We start from the raw sequence: 18,614 nt of genomic DNA, 5'->3' as shown, positions 1-18,614 counted from the left end.
TTCTAACTTCATAACAAAGTGAAAAGGTAGTGGTGGCCAGTATGTACATGGGTTGATGGATCTGTTCCAGGTTTAGCTTGGCTCTGATGGTAGGCGATCTCTTGTGCGCTTAGGAACCAAAGATCTGCTATAAGTCCATCACCCAAGCTCTGGAAACATCCATGGAAGGCTATGGAGAAACAAGTGTAGCTTGTACCGTATTTGGGAGCACCAGATGAACACACTGTCTTTTTCCCTTTCCCTCCTCTGCAGAATAACTTCCCTGCCAGCAGTCCTGAAAGACTTCAGGACCTCAAATCAACTGTGGACCTCCTGACCAGCATCACCTTCTTCCGGATGAAGGTATTTAACAGAGAGGCTACTTTGAGTTCCAGGAACGTATAGACTCATGCCTGCTTCCCAAAGGGAATGACCAGGTTGCATAAACCAAAGGAACATCAGTGGCCTTAAGTTCTTTCACCTCATGTGAAGGTAAAATGTAACATCGCAGTGTTTGTCCCACTTCAGAAGGGCTTAAATTTGGTTCTTTCCAAACATAATCCTTACTAGCCTTCATGGGAGCTAAGAAAGGTGCTGAACCCTATTCCCGGAACTGCTGCTATAAAACCAGGGCAAACATCCTGTTAGGCATATTGCAGAAGCATCTGGCTATGTCCCAATTGCCAGGTACGAAATGATAACTGAGATCTTCTGGAGGTGTCAGTGATGCTACAGAGATGTAAACTAGATACTTCTCCAATCTTACTGGCTCCCCACAAAACCAGGAACAATGGTGCGAGACTTTTTGGTAAACCAGGGGAGATTATATGTAGTTTTTTGTGGCCTTTTCAGGCTATGTGGCCATGTCCTAGAAGAGTTTATACCTGATGTTTCACTTGCATCTATGGCTGACATCTTCAGAGAATACTGAAGATGCCAGCCACAGATACAGGCAAAACATCAGGAATAAACTCTTCTAGCACATGGCCATACAGCCCCCCCAAAAACACAAAGAACTATAGATGCCAGCCATCAAGCCTTCAACTGGGAGAGTATATGGTTTAGCCTAACGTAGTCCTATATGTGGATCTTTATGCTATGCCAAGGTGCGCCAGAGTGGATGCACCACTTCAGAGAAAGAGAGCTACCATGAAACCTAATGCGGTAGAGAGTCCACTCTGTTAAGGGGGACTTTAAAGGAGTTGTTCAAGGTGCTGCATGTTTTCGTTAAACTGCTTTCAACACCTTGGAGGAATGGCGGAAATCCAGAAAGGATTGACCGTTCTGCAAATGTTGAAGCCCCCACAAAACCAAGATCTGTATGGTTTCCAATAATGGTACCCTCCACAAACCCACACGCATTGCTTGTGCCACTCTTTCTGCAGGTCCAGGAACTCCAGAGTCCACCACGCGCCAGCCAAGTGGTCAAGGACTGTGTGAAGGCCTGCCTCAACTCAACATATGAGTACATCTTCAACAACTGCCACGAGTTGTACAGTCGCGAGTACCAGACTGACCCGGTGAGTGGGTGGGGGGGCGAGGTGGGGGGTGACAAATCCCAGAATTCCATAGCACTGAGCCATGGCAGTTAAAGCAGTATCAAACTGTATTAATTCTGTAGTGTAGTTGCAGCCATAGTCTTTCAGGAATGCATCCTCTCTGATGCTTCTGGCTTCTGCTAGGAAATATCAGGAAAGAACTGGAGTGAAAGATGGAATGTCATTGCCATCAATCATGTTGATAGGTTCTTGCTTTACCTGATGCGACTTTTCTCTATGCCTTTCCTATCTGTCACTTTCCAGACCAAGAAGGGCGAACTACCACCAGAAGAACAAGGCCCCAGCATCAAGAATCTGGATTTCTGGTCCAAATTGATCACCTTGATAGTGTCCATCATCGAAGAGGATAAGAACTCATACACACCTTGCCTCAACCAGTACGTATGGAACCAGAACCGTGAATAGAATGGTCTCAGGAAGACCATCCAATGGGTTTCTATGGCCAAGTGGGGATCCAGAGTTGTAGTCCAACACTCCAACCACTATGCCATGCTGGCTTGGCATGGCCAGTTCTTTTTAAACACAATCTGGTTTTGGGATCCTTCATATTTTTTTGGCCATATTTAATGGCGCTGATGAATTGTTCTAAGAACCTCTTCATTTGGGGTATTTACTAAATTTGGCTCATGTAGATGGCTGTTTTTGGATAAGTGGGGAGAAGGCAAATCCGATGGACCCATCCATCTTATCTACTGTTCTTTCATTATGAAACAAAGCCTGATCCACCTTGGGGAAGACTTGGGGTTTTTTATAAGAGCTTCCCAAAATGTGCCGATTTCCCCACGGATGGCAACATGTGGCAGCAAAGCACTGGGGTTTTCTTCTCAGTGGGGACCCATCCATCCTATGACATGGTTTTTCATTATGAAACAAAGCCTGCTCCACCTTGGGAAGGACTTATTCCCTGTCTCACTCCTTCTCAGGTTCCCTCAAGAGCTCAATGTTGGGAAGATCAGTGCCGAAGTGATGTGGAACCTTTTTGCTCAGGATATGAAGTATGCAATGGAAGGTGAGTCTTCTCCAGGATTGTTTTGGGAATGGCACTGCTGTCAGGACACTGCCAAGACCTGACAGCAGTCGACAACAACCAAACACTTCCACTTTAACTACCATGGTTGTGTCAGATGGGATCCAAGGACTGGCAATTTAGGGAGGAGCCTTTGATCTCCTTTAAATAAACCCTTAAGATTGAAATCCAGGTTGGAATCAAGGGCCGGTCCACCAATGTCTTCTGCAAGCTCATTTCTTGCACAGAAAACTGCAACACCTTCTTGTCTTTCTCCTACAGAGCATGACAAACATCGGCTCTGCAAAAGCGCTGACTATATGAACCTGCACTTTAAAGTGAAATGGCTATACAACGAATATGTCACGGATCTCCCTTCCTTCAAAAGCCGTGTCCCTGAGTATCCCGCGTAAGTCTAGCGTTTCCCCCTGCTTTGCTTCCATTTAAACCAGTGGTTCTCAACCTTTGGTCCTCTAGGTCAGTGGTTCCCAAACTTAGTTACTCCAGAGGTTTTTGGACTTCATCTCCCAGAGTTCTTGACTGTGTGCCAAGGTAGCTAGGGCTTCTGGGAAATGTAGTTTCAAATACCTGCCAGACCAAAGCTCTAGATTTTTGAGACTTCAACTCCCAGAATTCCTGAACAATGAGCATTCTGACTGGGACTTCTGGGAATTGAAGTCCAAAACATCTGGGGGCCCAAAGGTTGAGAGCCACTGGCTAAAACGTAGATGGGAAACAAAACCTCCTATGACCCCAAAGATGACGCTGAGACATTTTTGAAGAGACAGCTACTGAAGAGCACACGACCAAATCTACATAACAGAATCTCACTCTCCCTCTTTTTAATTTTCTCTTTCAGGTGGTTTGAGCCTTTTGTTATACAGTGGCTGGATGAGAACGAGGAAGTTTCGCGCGATTTCTTGCATGGGGCTTTGGAACGGGACAAGAAGGATGGGGTAATGTATCCCTTTGGAGATCTGTCTCAAGACATGCATTTCAACAACATTATAAAGGGAACAGCCAAGTGTTGGGTTAGAGCCAGGGTTGCCAGGCTTTTAAAACACCAATAAGGAACTGTCAAAACGCATGACATGCAAGGCTGACAATATGAAAATCCATATGTGGCTTCCTTTTTGGCATGCACCCACTCTCCCAAATCCTTTTGATTCGTATCCTAACTAACTGTACCAGCCTCAAAAATGCTTGTACCCTACGATGATTCGTATCCTAATTATCTGTACCAGCCTCAAAAATGCTCACTTGCTCCTGCAACTTGGCCTCATCTTTTCTCAAACTGCCCACATACCCCAATACTGGATTTTTTCATTCTATTTAGTCTGGACAAAAGGTCATGCTTTCCAGCCGTCAAGAAAGGGATATTCCTTATAGTAAGAAACACCCGCCAATCCCATAAGGGCCAAGCTTTCTGGCCCTCAGATATGGGACATTCCTTTTAAGAAGTGACGCTTGGCAAAGCTAGTTGGAGCACACAGTTAGCATCAGTCTGCTGTGACAGCAAATATACCTTCAAAGGGGTCTTGAGCACAAGAAACTGCCTTAATCTGAGTCAAACTCTGGATGCATCCAATTCAGCATTGCCAGCTCTGGCAGTCATGCCTTTACTGTTATCTTCTGATTTTCCATCCTAATGGAGATATTCAAAGTTCTGAATCCCATCCCCAGAAATGATCTGCCTCTAAGGCACCTTCTTGTGTCCCTGCAGACAGACCTCATTCTGCCCTTCAGCCTCTCTCCTTGTCTCCCTCTAGTTCCAACAAACGTCTGAGCATGCCCTCTTCTCTTGCTCCGTGGTCGACGTCTTCTCCCAACTCAACCAGAGTTTTGAGATCATCAAGAAGCTGGAGTGTCCTGACCCACAAATTGTGGGCCACTACATGCGCAGGTTCGCCAAGGTAAGGAGGGGATCCATTCACACTGCCAGGGTCACAATGTGGCCCAGATTCATGTCTGGTTGGTGGAGCCCTTGTCGGGCGATCCATGAAGGAGGGGGTTGTTGTGTTGTCAAAACATATGAAAGCTTGAACAAAAACCAAGAAATAGCCAGCAATGGGAGATTTTTACATTCAGCCCAGATGGTCAGCTTTTCCTTGGAGGAGTGACCTTCTTGACAGTGCTGGATCGCAAGCCTCATCATCCCCAGCTGCATTGCCAGTACTGGCAGATGATGGGAGTTGTTGTCTGACAACCACATCTACTCCACTTCTATGGTAAACTCTTTGATCTAATCCAGTGACAGCATTCTTGTGAGGTGCTCTACCATCTCTTCTCCTTGGTTTGCTTTTCAGACCATCAGCAATGTTCTTCTTCAGTATGCTGAGATCATCTCAAAGGATTTTGCCTCCTACTGCTCCAAGGAGAAAGAAAAAGTGGTGATGTATCCCATGCACCTCTCCCTACCTTTTGTTTGACCACTTTGACTCCTTTTCCTTAGCATGAACTTGCAGAACTAGATTTCCCCCCCAAAAAAGTCCAAGGAGGGGCAGGGAGGCACTGCAGAAGTGGTTCAGAATTGCCCAAAGGAAGTAGTCCATGCAAACTATAGGAAACAGTTGTCACCAAAAACACTGGATGTAAGGCATATCTATCCCAGAGAAGGCAATACGAAGATGGGACACGGTAACTCTTTTGAACCATCTGAAGGGCAGAGATGTAATTCAAAGCTTTCTTGGGACAGATGCCAATTTTGCTGCACCCAAAAGGTGGAGGAGATGTGTCCTCTATTACTCCTAAGCTTTAAACAGCAGGGAATTTGGATCCAGCTCATGTTAGAAGAAACCTCCAATTCGATAAGGGCCGTCCAAGCATGGGGCAGATTATCTTGGAAGGCAGTGGGATCTCCCTTGGAGGTACTTCATCAAAATTTGGACATCCAACTGCAGTGAGGATGGAAAGTATGAAGCCATGCAGAGGTCCTTAGACTGGACCGCTCTACCTTATTTCCACGCATGGAAAGAGTAAGTCCAGAAAGCTAGGGAGAGCAAGAGCAGCTTTTTAACCTTTGGGTGCTCAAGAGTCCAACCATCTCTATTTCTTTATTTTTAAATATCATCCCATGCTTGTGAAAACAACACCAGAGGAGAGAAGCAACACCGCAGCAACCGGTAGCCAGCACAGTCAAGGTAGGCATATTACTATTTGTTATTTAAAAGGATAATTTGGATTAATTCTCTTTTAGCTAAGAGGTCTTGGATGAGTGGCGGAAGTTGTGCAAGACAATGTCTTTACCAGTCTCTTCTCAGCATCAACATTCAGGATGATATATTTATCTATTTTTCTTGTTCCTTATTTATCTTCACATTGTCATCGTTTTCTCACTCACTTTGCCATTTCTGTTCCTTTATGGGTTGTGAGAGAAATGTGGGTTGATGTTTGATCTTTCATTTCACTTGCCTTGGTTTGCTAAATGGGTTTCAGCACTGGCACAAGATCTCTTTGTCAGGTACAGATTGTAGCAGCCCAAACGTTTGTTACGCAGGCCTGATTCTCCAAAGCTCAGGATATCCAATGGCCCACATATAATATGAGCTGGTAATATGAGGTTTCAGTTAGATGATGCGACCCCAAAACTATGTTCTCTCTAGGCATTTTCTAGGTCCTCCAGTGCAGTTTTATGGTATACTTCCATAGAGTCACACTGGAGGACCTAGAAATGCTTAGAGAAGTGTCCTCTCTAGGAACCTCTAGGTCCTCCAGAACATGTCTTTTGGTCATCTTCTGGCAGAAGCATACCATAAAATCTCACTGGAGGACCTAGGACATGGTGTCTTCTGCCTCATATTACTAATGAAGAAGTTAAAAAGTAAGAATATACCCCTCTTTTGCACTTTGCCTAATCAGAACCAAGGATGCTAAATAGCCCCATGGGTCACATCTTACTCTCAAGGGGTTGTTATCATGTATCATCATTAATTTCCTTGGACTTGCTGCCTTTGCAGTGCATCCAAGGAACAAGCTTGAGAGCAGCAATAGAATCATTGAACTGCAGAATCCTAGGGTTGGAAGAAGAACCAAGTCCAACCTCTTGCCATATAGGAATCCAAGGCCTTATTCCCATTATCTTTTAAACCGGATCGCAATTCGGTTTGAACTGGTTTAAATGAGGCTGGTTCCCACTTAAATTGAATCACTGAAGCGATTTGCTAAGGGGGGGGGGCCATGCACCAGACCCAATTAACCCGTGTCTTTTTGATGCTGATTTTTTCCGCATCTTTTTCGATAAATCAATTCTGCACAAACGTGAACCAGATGCGGATTGGAATCGATTTAAATTTGCCCTTTGGTTGGCTGGAGTGGGTCCATTTTAAACTGAATCATGTATGAATGTGAACCACAAGTGGATTATTTTAGAGGGGAAAATGTGATCAGGGCAAATGTAGTGGGAACCACGCTCTGCTGTCGAATCGATCCATCGATTCGGATCGCACACCGATTTACGTATAAGGGGCAATGTAGCCCATAACTAAAGCACTCTTGAAAAATACTCATCCAACCTCATTTTAGAGACCTCCGAAGATATAGGCAGAGTTTTTGGGAGGGATGCCACTTGGCTGTATCCGATTCCACTTGATGGAGTCATGGATTTATGATTCTACCTTTTCAGAAATGGAAAAGCTCTGTGCGCCAATTGGGGGATGCTCTGGTTCTACTTCCCCAGGTCAATGCCAAACTAATGACAAGAGGGGCAACACAGCACTGTGTGAATTCCTGGACATATTAGAGTCATGGGAAGTGGGATAGGTAGATCTCCCTAGGAAAAAGTACCTTGACATTGCAGTTATGGTATAATTGGTTTTTCCCCCTCAATCTCTCTTCTAGCCCTGCATCCTGATGAATAATATACAGCAGCTCCGTGTCCAGCTGGAGAAGATGTTTGAGGCCATGGGTGGGAAAGAGGTTTGTCTTTTGAAACTAGCTTAATTGATTAAATTGAGCTCTGATCAGATTGTGGTAGGGTTGAGCACTCGCAAGAGAGTCAGAAGGAGGAGAGGCATGGTAAGCGAGCATCAAATGTTGCACAGCCACTCACAAGAAACAAGCAGTCATGAAGAACCAAGCTGATGAAGTAGACCAAGGGTGGGCAAAATGTCCCCCAGGGATATTTTTATGGCTTCAAGGCCCCCCAAGGGTCCAAAATGCTCCCCAGAACATAGAACTATAGTGTCAGAAGGGATCCTAAGGGCCACCCAGTCCATCTTTCATCCATGCAGGAACATACAACAGATGTCCTCTAGGAGATGTGAGGGGACACTTTTGGTCCCCCCTGGACCATTATAGGGGTAGGAGAGGATTTCTTGAAAATAGGGAGTGACTTCTGGTCACTTTGCGTTATTAAAAAAGACCCCTCCAGGGCCTAAAACAGCCGTGGTGTCCCTAAAACATGGTGAAAATGTCCCCACACCTCCTCAACTAGCAGCCTGTCTCTACTGTTTTACCCTGGAGGAACCCTGGAAATGATTTCCATCTCTTGGGGAACCTTGCATAAAAACTATTACCGTCATCCCTCCATATTTGCAGGTTAAGCATTTGCACATTTGATTATTTGCGGATCACCGGATTTGCTGCCACCTCCGCTGTTGTGGAGTATGCAACCCAAGAAAATGTGCTCTCTAGGCATTTTTAGGTCTTGAGCCTCTGCTGGAATTGCACTGGAGTGTGAGAAGGTTCTCCAAGTCTCAGCTCAATGGGGTAGAGATGAAATTCTATGCCATTATGGATGCTTCTTGCTGCCAGTGACTGGTGTTGCTTTCTTTCTTTCCAGCTGGACACTGAGGCCAGTGACATCCTCAAAGAACTCCAGGTGAAACTCAACAATGTCTTGGATGAGCTCAGCCGGGTCTTTGCAACCAGGTACAACTACTTCAAGGCGGTCAGGCAGAAGGATTTTAACACGAGGTCTTCTGCTCTGGGGCTTGGATAGGCCAGGCTTTGGGTAGTTTTAGAGGCTACAAACGGCGTCAAACAGTCAGGCAAGGAAAACATATAGCCTAATGGATCAGGTCAAAGGGCTCATGAAGTGAAGGACCCCAGTGGCAACCCGAGGAGGAGGAGATAATGATACGATGATGATGATGATGATGATGATGATGATGATGATGATGATGATGATGATGATGATGATGATGATATTAATTCAAGGAAGATGTAATTGTTAATCCTGATTGTTAAATAGAGCCACCACATGCAAAAGCTGGGTGGACTTGTGACCTAATCCAGCAGGGCTCACCTTAGGTCCATATGATGGGGAAACGGAGACCTAGCATGCAAGGGCTCCATTTCCTGGCTTTGCCTTCCCCCAAAACAGCTTTCTCACCCAGTTTTAGCAGAATGTCCAGTGCAACTTCTCTGCTTTCCTTCCAGTTTCCAGCCACACATTGAGGACTGTGTGAAGCAGATGGGGGATATCTTGAGCCAGGTGAAAGGCACGGGCAACGTCCCAGCCAGCGCCTGCAGCAGTGTGGCTCAAGACGCAGACAATGTCCTACAGCCCATCATGGATCTTCTGGACAGCAAGTTAGTACAATACTACTGCTACTATCACCACAAGTTTCAATAAAGCTACAAATAGAACAGTATGCAAAGGGATCTTGTAGCACCTTTGAGGTTTACTGAAAGAAAGAGATTGAACCAGAAGCTTTGGTAGACTTTGTCCACTTCCTCAGGTGCATTTCCTATTAACTGTAAGATGTTCAGAGTCTCTTTCATGTTAACTGGAAGATGCTCAGCTTCTGTCTCCAGTTCACTGGAAGATTCTCACATTTAATCTTGCATTAACCATAAGGTATTTACCCTCTGTCTACCATTAACCATAAGATCCTCCTGTTAAACATAAGATACTCGTCTTTTCTCTCCCATTAACCATAAGATGCTCAGCTCTTTCTTCTGCCGGTGTTTCTTTTCCAAAGATTTCTATTTTCCAAAGGTTTCTATTCACCTTCTTTCTCTTGTTGTTTTCTTCTACCTTTTCTTTGGTCAGCCTGACCCTTTTTGCGAAAATTTGCGAAAAGACTGTCTTGAAGCGCGTCCTGAAGGAGCTTTGGAAGCTGGTCATGAACACCATGGAGAAGACCATTGTGCTTCCACCGCTCACGGATCAGACGGTGAGTCCTGGTCCCACGGAGGGTTACAGGGATGGACTTGAACCTCTCCCCCTCCTTTCCATTCCCTAACAGTCTGGGATTGTGGAAGACATGATTGTATGGTATGCAAACACAGAAGCGTCTATTGCCAAAAAATATACACTGGACAAACAATTCAGCACCCCAGAATATACAGCATTCGTTGTAAATACGCAAACTTCTGTCCCACATTGTTTATTTGAATGAAAATAGTTTCTTGGCTCCTGTGGATGTTAGGATGTGGTTTGAAACATCAAGGAGGATGCTGGTTAAAAAGCTTGGAAGCTGTCAAGATGGGCTCATTTTCTTCATAGCTTCCTTTCTCCTCGAGACAAGTCAACATGGAATAACAGTATGGAGAAAATAATCTCAATAAGAAATATGCACATATTTTGTACGCATATGTGTATGCGTCAGTGCCTTACATATATGCAAATATATGCAAACACATGCAAAGGTCGTCCATTGAATACATAGAAACTTGAGGCAGATTACAGTTTTTGGGCACCCAGCCTAGGATGCATTGGTACAGATTTTATATAGATTGTTAAAGAGTGGGATAGATCCACAAAAGTTTTTTTCTGTGGATCCAACATAATGGAGTCAAGTATGTTCCCTTTTCTCCATTTCTCAGATACTTAACTTATGAGGAGAATGATCAATGAATGCATATCTTCTATAATCTTTTGTATTAATGATAAAGCGGGGGAAAGACTGGAGCAAGATTTAGTTAAAATTGGAAGAAATCAAGGAATGAGGCTTTTGGGTTTGAACTATGCTTCGAATATCATCCCCCCCCCCTCATCTGGTAATTTCACAATGAACTCTCAGCATGGATTTTTCCAGTCTCATGTGGGAAATGAATTAGCCTGAGTTGCATCTGTATTTAAAGTAGGGTTAAGATACACTTGAGCATTTCTTGCCTAAGAGAGCATTATGAAAGTTGTGGGGTTGCCATAAGTCAACAAGGCAACCTAAAGACATGCATGCACACACAAACGCATCCATGACCTTCCCAATGTGGGAATAACCCTTTAGAGATATCTTCACATTGTTTGGGAAATGGGTTATTTGGCCCATGCGTCCCTAAACTAGAACATGAAAACATACCAGCAGGTAAAATAGAAAAGGCATTGTGGTATTGTGGTTTGAGTGCTGGGCTAGGACTTCAAGAAACCAGGGTTCAGATCTCCTACTTAGCCATGGAAAGCCACTGGGTCACCAGTCACACTCTCTCAGAGCCTCCAAGGAAGGCAGTCTTGCCAAGAAAACGCCGTAACAGGTTTTCCTTAGGGTTGCCCAAAGTTGGAAACAACTTGACAGCAAACAGCAACTAAGCACCAACAGAATTTGGGCTCATGATGGTAGGAAAGGAGCAGCTTATAGGTTTGTGGAACCAGAAGCTATAAATGAGAGATAGTGGTTCTTTCTTTCTTTCTTTCTTTTTATGCACCCCATTTTAGAGTCTTGAAGGGTTTCTGGTTTACGCTTGCGTGGGACAGGAAGAAAACAAGTTACACGGATAGCACACAGCAAAGATACTTTGAGTTAGATGCCCATTTCTGTAGTCAATTCATTCTAGTTTATTCTTCCTTCATCTTCGCTGAAGTTTCTGTTGAAAGAAAACCAGTTCTTGGATGCAAAGACCTGACTTTCCAGGATGAACTGGCTAGCATCAAGGAGGTGTTGTGGGTCAACTGTTGTTGTGTGGCAAGGACAGGTTGTAATGTGCAATGTGTGCAGGGAAATGAGAGCAGGGTTTGTGGGGATTGATGGGGATGGTCTACTCATGTGACGGTTGTTCTTTCCAATTGCTCCGCTCCCTCCACCTGGGCAGATGATTGTAAGTATGGCAGGTCACCCCTGTCTCTCTTGTCTGTCTCTTTCCTTGTCCATGTGCCTTGCGTCTAGTATCCCCTGCCCCTTAACCAAAACGATATAACTTGAGCTGGTTTATCTGTCATTCTGTGGTGGCTGCGTATCTCGTCCCTTTGTGCCTTCTCTCCCTGCTCCTGCCCCCCATCCCCAAAATGTCTTGGCCTCTTCTTGTTATCTGCCCTTCTCCTTTCCCCTATGTTGCTGAGCTGCTTTGTGCCAGCTGTAAAGTCTCGATGGAAAGTCCGCTCTCCCACCTCATGCCGTCAGATTTCTGTACCTGGGTTGCATCCAGGGATTATCGGGAGGAGGAGTTGCAGGGGTTGGTGAAGGGATGGAGATGGGATACATGGTTGGCCATGGGTAAGAAGGATCAATTGATCAATCCTTTTCAGGGGCATCACTAGTGGGGTGCAGGAGGTCCGGACCATATGTTGACACCTCAGAAGAGGTGCTGGTGGGATGGGTCTGTCTTCTGGGTCCAGTGCAGTAATAGTGAACCTTTTGGAGACCAAATGCCCAAACTCAAAGGCATTCCCATACCAAATGTTACCCAGTGCCCAGGGGACGGGACTTCAGGGGGAGACTTCCCTGGAGACAGCTAAAGGCCTAGGAGGGTGAGGGGATCATCATCATCATCACCATCTTTTATTTATATCCCGCCTACTCCAATTAGGAGTGAGGCAGCTTACAGTATAACAGTCAAATCATAGTAAAATAACAATATACAATAGTCCTAAATTCCACCACTCCCACATAAAATAACAATTAAATCACAGTCTACTCAATGGGTGGTTGAATTATTCTGGAAAGGCCTGTTGGAAGAGGTCCGCCTTGACAGCTTTCTTAAAGCTGTTCAGGCTTGTACTGTGAAGGATCTCTTCCAACAGGCCGTTCCATAGTCTGGGAGCGGTTGCCGAAAAGGTCCTTCGTGTCGCCATAACTGTTTTGGTCTTCACCAGTTGCAATAAATTCCTCCCAAAGGACCTGAGGGCACAAGGTGGATTATATGGGAGGAAGCGATCCCATAAATAGGTTCCTCCTCTTCCCCTACCCTCTCGTCTCTCTGTGCCCCCTCAGAAATGGCTTCACATGCCAGAAAGGGCACACATGCCATAGGTTCGCCATCATGGGTCTAGTGAGTCTGTTAGCCAGGTGGGAAAGAGAGACGACTCATAGTTTTTTTGTGGTTTTTTCGGGCTACGTGGCCATGTTCTAGAAGAGTTTATTCCTGATGTTTCACCAGCATCTGTGGCTGGCATCTTCAGAGAATGCTGGCATGAAAGAGAGTTGGCATGAAAGGGTTGGAAGAGACTCTGGCATGAAAGAGAGTTGGCATGGAAGGGTTGGAAGAGACTCTTCCATGCCAGCATTCTCTGAAGATGCCAGCCACAGATGCAGGTGAAACGTCAGGAATAAACACTTCTAGGACGTGGCCACATTGCCCAAAAAACTCACAAAGAACTATGGATGCTGGCCTTGAAAGCCTTCGACTTCACATTGGAGAAGACATACTTTCACAGCCAGGTGGGAAAGTGGGTCTTCTCCTTTTCCCACCCAGCCAACAGCTCTGCCAGCTACTTGGGAAAGGCTGTTGAAGAAAAGGAGGGAAGGGGTATTTAAAAATAATTTGCACCAGGGATCAAACATACTAGGTATGCCGTTGATCCTGTTATTTGCATCCTGCTTTTCCCCCCAAGAGTGAAACTTGAGCTGGCTTACAGAATAAATGCAAGCAAAGCCACGAGTAGCTTTTAAAAACACACCAAAAAAGTTAGGATTCAAGTAATATTAAACTAATTGTAGCAGCTGCTCCCAAATTTTGGACCTCTAGGTGTTTTGGACTTCCACTCCCAGCTTGGCCAGCAGTCAGGTACTCTGAGAGCACAGGGAGCATTTGTTTGAAAGCTTCACTCAAAACAGCACAACATTAAAACAAAACAAAACAAAAGACAGATTAGATAAAACATTCATATTCCCAAATGCTTGCTAGTGGAAGGACAGCAAGGAAGGTGCAAGCCTGGCCTCCCTCAGGAGCTCCAAAGCCTGGGAGCAGCCACCAAGAAGGCCCTGTCTCCTGTGTTTCCATCCAATGAGACTGGGAAGGTTGTGGGATTGAGTGCAGAGCCTTTCCTGAAGACCTTAATGCTCAGGCAGACTCCTGTAAATGATCCTCTGGCTTAGATCTCCTCCTCCCGTTCACCATTGATCAATTTGTGATGTTGTTTCTACAGGGGACTCTCTTAAGAAAGCACGGCAAAGGGACTGAGAAGGTAACTAGCCGTTCCTGCTCTTTGACTGTCTGTCTGTAGCCATTAGGGCCAAAGAGAGACCTAGCGGCTCCAGCATCAATGCCCCAGAAATCTCAAGGAGGCCAGAGTACTTCATAGTTTGTGTTGTCGAAATGTGTTCTGTGTTGTGTCTTCCTTTTTGTCTGAGCTGGGAGCAGGGGAGTGTGTTGGCTGGTGAGGTTGGTGAGATGTTGACTTGGATCTCCAAAGGCAGCGGTTCCCAACCTTTGGTCCTGCAGATGAATTGGACTTCAGCTCCCATCGTTCCTGACTGTTAGCCAAGTTGGCTGGGGCTTCTGGGAGCTGAAGTCCAAAACAGATGAAGGTCCCACGTTTGGGAACTACTGTCCTTAGGGACATGTTTGTGTCTGTATTGTGTAGATGTGATGGATGAGGGTCATACGTTGTCGAGTCGTGTTGAGAATCTCTACTACATGACTATGACAGTTCAATCCCACTTTGTCATAGCTCTGCCCAGCGAAGCCTTGGGATTTCTAGTATGTTGTGGGACTTATAATCCTCTGCTAGAGATCTCTAGCTCAGGGGAGTGGAATCACAGTTCCCATCAAGGGAAGAATGCTTCCAAGGGGATATTTAGAAAAAGAAAATGTTGGAAGCATTTCTTAGGAAACCCTTGAGAAGTCACTCCAGCAGAAAACTGGTCCCAAAACACACAGTAGAGTTGCAAACCTTTGGGAGGGAAAGCACTGAGAAACAGTTGACATCTCCAGTAGGTGGCATTCAGTTAAACCAGTTGGAAACTGGTCCTGAAGCATACATCTTAGATGTAAACCTTTGGGAGGGAAAGCACTGAGAAACAGTTGACATCTCCAGTAGGTGGCACCCAGTTAAACCAGTTGGAAACTGGTCCCAAAGCATGCAGCACAGATTTAAACCTTTGGGAGGGAAAGCATTAAAAATGCCAGTATGTGGCATCCAGTTAAACCAGATGAAGACACGGTGGAGCAACTTTCCTCTACTCCAGGTGGGTCTAACTAGAAGACCCACCAACCCCAGCCAGTAGCATAGTGCTAAGGTGGGGGCGATGGGATATGTAGTCTGACTTGCCTTGAGGTATTTTTCCTTTGGCGTAACGGTGGTGTTTCTGATGCTGCAATGGTACAAACCCTCCTGTTCTTTTTCCAGAGTAGGGGGAAGCCGTCCGGTCACACTGAAGTAAGGAACCACCCTTTCAATTCTTCGCCCGCTTGGTCTCTTTTCCTTCCCCACCCTTCCAACTATACCCTCTGTCTGTAGAGTTTCCCCCCGTCCATCTTGGCTGTAATCTTTTGGGAGTCCACCTATGTCTGTCTTTCTCCTCCTGTCCTCCTTTTCCCTCCAACTCTCTGGAGCTGGCTGCTCTTTGGAGCTGTGTGCTGGATGGTGTCTTTGTGGATCTCTGTTTGGAAAAACCAAACCCTGGGAGTGAAGCCAGTTTTCCTTCCCCAGTCTTGTTTCAAAGCTTGCTTTTGGCCTGGCTGTTTGCATGGGGAGGGGATCGGTTGGTATGGCAGGTGGACGTTGTTGAGAAGAACCATATTGGCATGGAATCGGGGACAGAGAGAAAGGAAGAGGCAACAAGGAGGTGTGGAAGAAATGTAACAGGGCAATTCTCTCTCTCTTTTTAATGCATTAAGCAGCAGGGGATGGAAGTGGACATGGTAGTCTATACATTCCTGCATTTGAAGTGGTTAAAATGTGTGTCTTAGAGTCACTGCTAAGACATCCATCATATGTCATGGCTTGGGTGTTGGACTAGGAATCTGGAAGGCCAGGGTTGAAATCTCCGCACAGTCCTGGAAACCCATTGGGAGACCTCTTAGCCCAAAAGGAAGGCAATGGCAATCCCAGTGGTGTCATTGGGGTTGGGGGTCACCCTAGTGCGACTAGCGTATTTGTATCTATTTTGGAGGGATAAGGTTTGGCAAGAGCCAGTATGGTTTGCGCATTGGACTACGGCTCTTGAGACCAGGGTTCGAATCCTTGCTTGGCCATTGAAACCCACTGGGTGACTGATACAGCCATTCTTTAGCCAAATGACTGAGGATGATTTGTTTTTTTTAAAACAGTTAAAATAAAAATGAACTGCAGGCTCATTTTTGTTACATTATTTGTAACCTGCCTGGGTCCCTCTTTGTGTCTTCCTGCATGGCAGGTGGTTGGACTGGTTCTTAGGGCCCATTCCAACTCTACATCTTGTACAAAAGTCAAAATAGAATTAAGCTAGCAATAGAATCAAAAGCTCAATAGGATTCTGGAGAAACCTATCCATGCTTGAGCCACCGCCGACTGGCGCTCATGTTGGTGTTGGGCTACATTTTGAAACAGGATTCACACTGTTCTATATCTGTGGGAGATCCCTTCCTGGACTGAATATGGAAATGCAAAACCGGCAGAAGCATACCATAGTACTGCACTGGAGGGCCTAGGAATGCCTAGAGAGAACGTCTCTCTAGGAATCTCTAGGTCCTCCAACATGACTCTATGGTGACCCTCTGTTGGAAGCATACTATAGAATTGTATTGGAGGACCTAGAAAATGCCTAGAGAGAACTTTTTTTGGACTCGGGTAAGTGAAACCGCAGATACCAGTCCTGTGGGGATCATACTGTACTGGTAAAATTGTCTGAAAGAGGAATTCTCTGCCATCTCTGGTGTTGAAGGCAGGCAGTCACTCCACAAAGCACATTCTTTTGAATGCAAGCCATACAGTGTTAGCTGTTGGTTAAGAGTCAATCCTGTATCATAAATCACTGTTCTCATTCGATTTCTCATTTGCTAGGCACTTGGTGACTCTCAGCTTCCCTGCAACAGAAATGTTTTCTCTCCCAGATGTTAGTAATCTTAGTGAGTTGATACGTGAGGATCTGGTTGAAAAGGCTGGAAAGCAGAGCTCAGTTCCATGCAACAGATTTGCAGGTTGCAGAACTGGCACTCAGTTCTTCGCAATAGCTTCTGGAGCCACAGATCAGAGCACAGCTTCATGTCATGGCTTTCAAGGCTAGAAACAAGAGCTCAGTTTCATGGAACAGCTGCCCAGCTTCTACAGATGAGAGCTTAACTCTGTCCCACAGAGTTGCAGGCTGCAAAACCAGAGCTCTTTTCTACGCAACAATTTCTGGAGCTGGAAGGCAGCTACACACAGCTCCAGTGCCACAGTTTTTTGAGCTGCAAACCAGGGTTCAGCTCTGTGCAACAAATCTGCCGCCTGCACACCAGGGAGCAGATCTTTGCCATAGCTTTGGGGCCTGCCAACCAGAGCACAGCTCCATGCCATAGTTTTCTGAGCTGCAAACCACAGCTCAGTGTCAGGTGGCATCTTCCCAGGCTGCAAACCAGAGCTCACTTCCATGGCACAATTTCACAGGCTGCAAAACACCCAGTTTTCCATTAGCTAGAAAACCAATCTCAGCATCACATGTGGAGACTCTTCCAAAGATGTTTTCCCTGGTGTTATTTTTTAGCCACAAAATCTGTCTCAGGGTCAGTTACCTTGCCGCTTTTTGTTACCCTCTTGTTCCTTGCCTTCTCCTCTTTCTTTTTTCTATCTCTCCTTTTTTTCTCCCTCTAGGGCACACAGATGATCTTCAATGCAGCCAAGGAACTGGGCCAGCTCTCCAAACTCAAGGTAAGAGACCTGGAATTGAAACTGTGGTTGCTTGCTTTCCAGAGTTTGGATGAGCAGAGGCCTGTTCAGCTCCTGAGACAGACCCAAAACATTTTGCTGCCTGAGGCAGAGCAGCAAATGCCATTCCACAATTACCGCTATATCTGAGTCAAGGACTGATGTCTAGATGAACTTTGAAAAATGGGATGATGGTGTAACATTGTTTTGGAGAGCCAGCATGGTGTAGTGGTTTGAGCATTGGACTGTGAATCTGGAGACCAGGTTTGAATCCCTGCTCAGCCATGGAAATACATTCTCACATACTTTCAGCCCCAGAGCAAGGCAAGGCAAATAAACCCCTCTGAAGAAATCGTGCCAAGAAAACCCCATGAGATTGCCATACATTGGAAGGCAAACAAAAACAATACACTTGTCCCTCCCTATTCACTAGGATTGGGGCCACAAGACCTCCATGAATATAGGGAAACTGCAGATAATGAAAAAACCATGTTTTTACCTGAGAGGACACCTCTCTAGGAATCTCTAGGTCCTCCAGCGCAACTCTGTGGCCAATGTCCAACAGACACTGACCATAGAGTTGCACTGGAAGAGCTACAAAGGCCTAGTAGAGTATCCTCTCTAGGAATCTCTAGGTCTTTCGGGGAAACTTTGAGTTAAAGCTGACCATAGAGTTGCACCGGAGGACCTAGATATTCCTAGAGAGAACATATTCATCGAATCCATGAATAATCAAATCTGCAAATATCAAAGCCGCAAATATGGAGGGATGAGTGTATTTTCTTGATAGTTGGGTCTTGCCTGTAAAGAATGGTTGACTTTAAAGGGGTGTGTGTGTGTGATGAGTCCGTTCTTGCATGAAAGACCCTTACCCACCAAGGTTTCTTCTTTCCAGGACCACATGGTGCGTGAGGAAGCCAAGAGTTTGACACCCAAGCAGTGCGCCGTAGTGGAACTGGCCCTGGACACCATCAAGGTAAGGAGCAGTGTGTCCGTACACAAATTCCACTCTGTCCAAAGTCTTGTACAGTACTTGAACTAAATTTCAGTGTATACACTATGAGTTGATCTCTGCCAGATCTGAATTGTCTCCCTCCAGGGATCTCCTCTAAAGAGCCAGCATGGTTTGAGTGCTGGACAAACA

The 18,614-nt window shown here is 45.5% G+C and overlaps 1 protein-coding gene across 8 annotated transcripts in view; it reads left to right on the top strand.

Annotated features, from left to right (window-relative positions):
• LOC121936444 (protein unc-13 homolog A) overlaps positions 1-18,614 on the top strand; it is a 51,547-nt gene that overhangs the window by 23,014 nt on the left and 9,919 nt on the right. For 6 of the 8 annotated variants that reach the window (XM_042478688.1, XM_042478689.1, XM_042478691.1 and 3 more), the window contains 18 exons: positions 253-342; positions 1,365-1,499; positions 1,782-1,915; positions 2,462-2,547; positions 2,827-2,953; positions 3,404-3,500; positions 4,314-4,457; positions 4,851-4,934; positions 5,640-5,684; positions 7,381-7,458; positions 8,324-8,412; positions 8,923-9,075; positions 9,539-9,662; positions 11,518-11,523; positions 13,790-13,828; positions 14,993-15,022; positions 17,417-17,473; positions 18,366-18,446. In XM_042478688.1, coding sequence (XP_042334622.1) covers positions 253-342; positions 1,365-1,499; positions 1,782-1,915; positions 2,462-2,547; positions 2,827-2,953; positions 3,404-3,500; positions 4,314-4,457; positions 4,851-4,934; positions 5,640-5,684; positions 7,381-7,458; positions 8,324-8,412; positions 8,923-9,075; positions 9,539-9,662; positions 11,518-11,523; positions 13,790-13,828; positions 14,993-15,022; positions 17,417-17,473; positions 18,366-18,446 — 1,599 coding nt within the window. The remainder of the gene's footprint in view (positions 1-252; positions 343-1,364; positions 1,500-1,781; positions 1,916-2,461; positions 2,548-2,826; positions 2,954-3,403; positions 3,501-4,313; positions 4,458-4,850; positions 4,935-5,639; positions 5,685-7,380; positions 7,459-8,323; positions 8,413-8,922; positions 9,076-9,538; positions 9,663-11,517; positions 11,524-13,789; positions 13,829-14,992; positions 15,023-17,416; positions 17,474-18,365; positions 18,447-18,614) is intronic. The other 2 variants (XM_042478693.1, XM_042478687.1) reach the window with 1 other exon arrangement.

This window comes from Sceloporus undulatus, chromosome 7 (genome assembly GCF_019175285.1).
Source record: "Sceloporus undulatus isolate JIND9_A2432 ecotype Alabama chromosome 7, SceUnd_v1.1, whole genome shotgun sequence".
NCBI lineage: Eukaryota > Metazoa > Chordata > Lepidosauria > Squamata > Phrynosomatidae > Sceloporus > Sceloporus undulatus.
The sequence above is the reverse complement of the archived record's forward strand: the minus strand, read 5'-3'. Positions and strand labels throughout refer to the sequence as shown.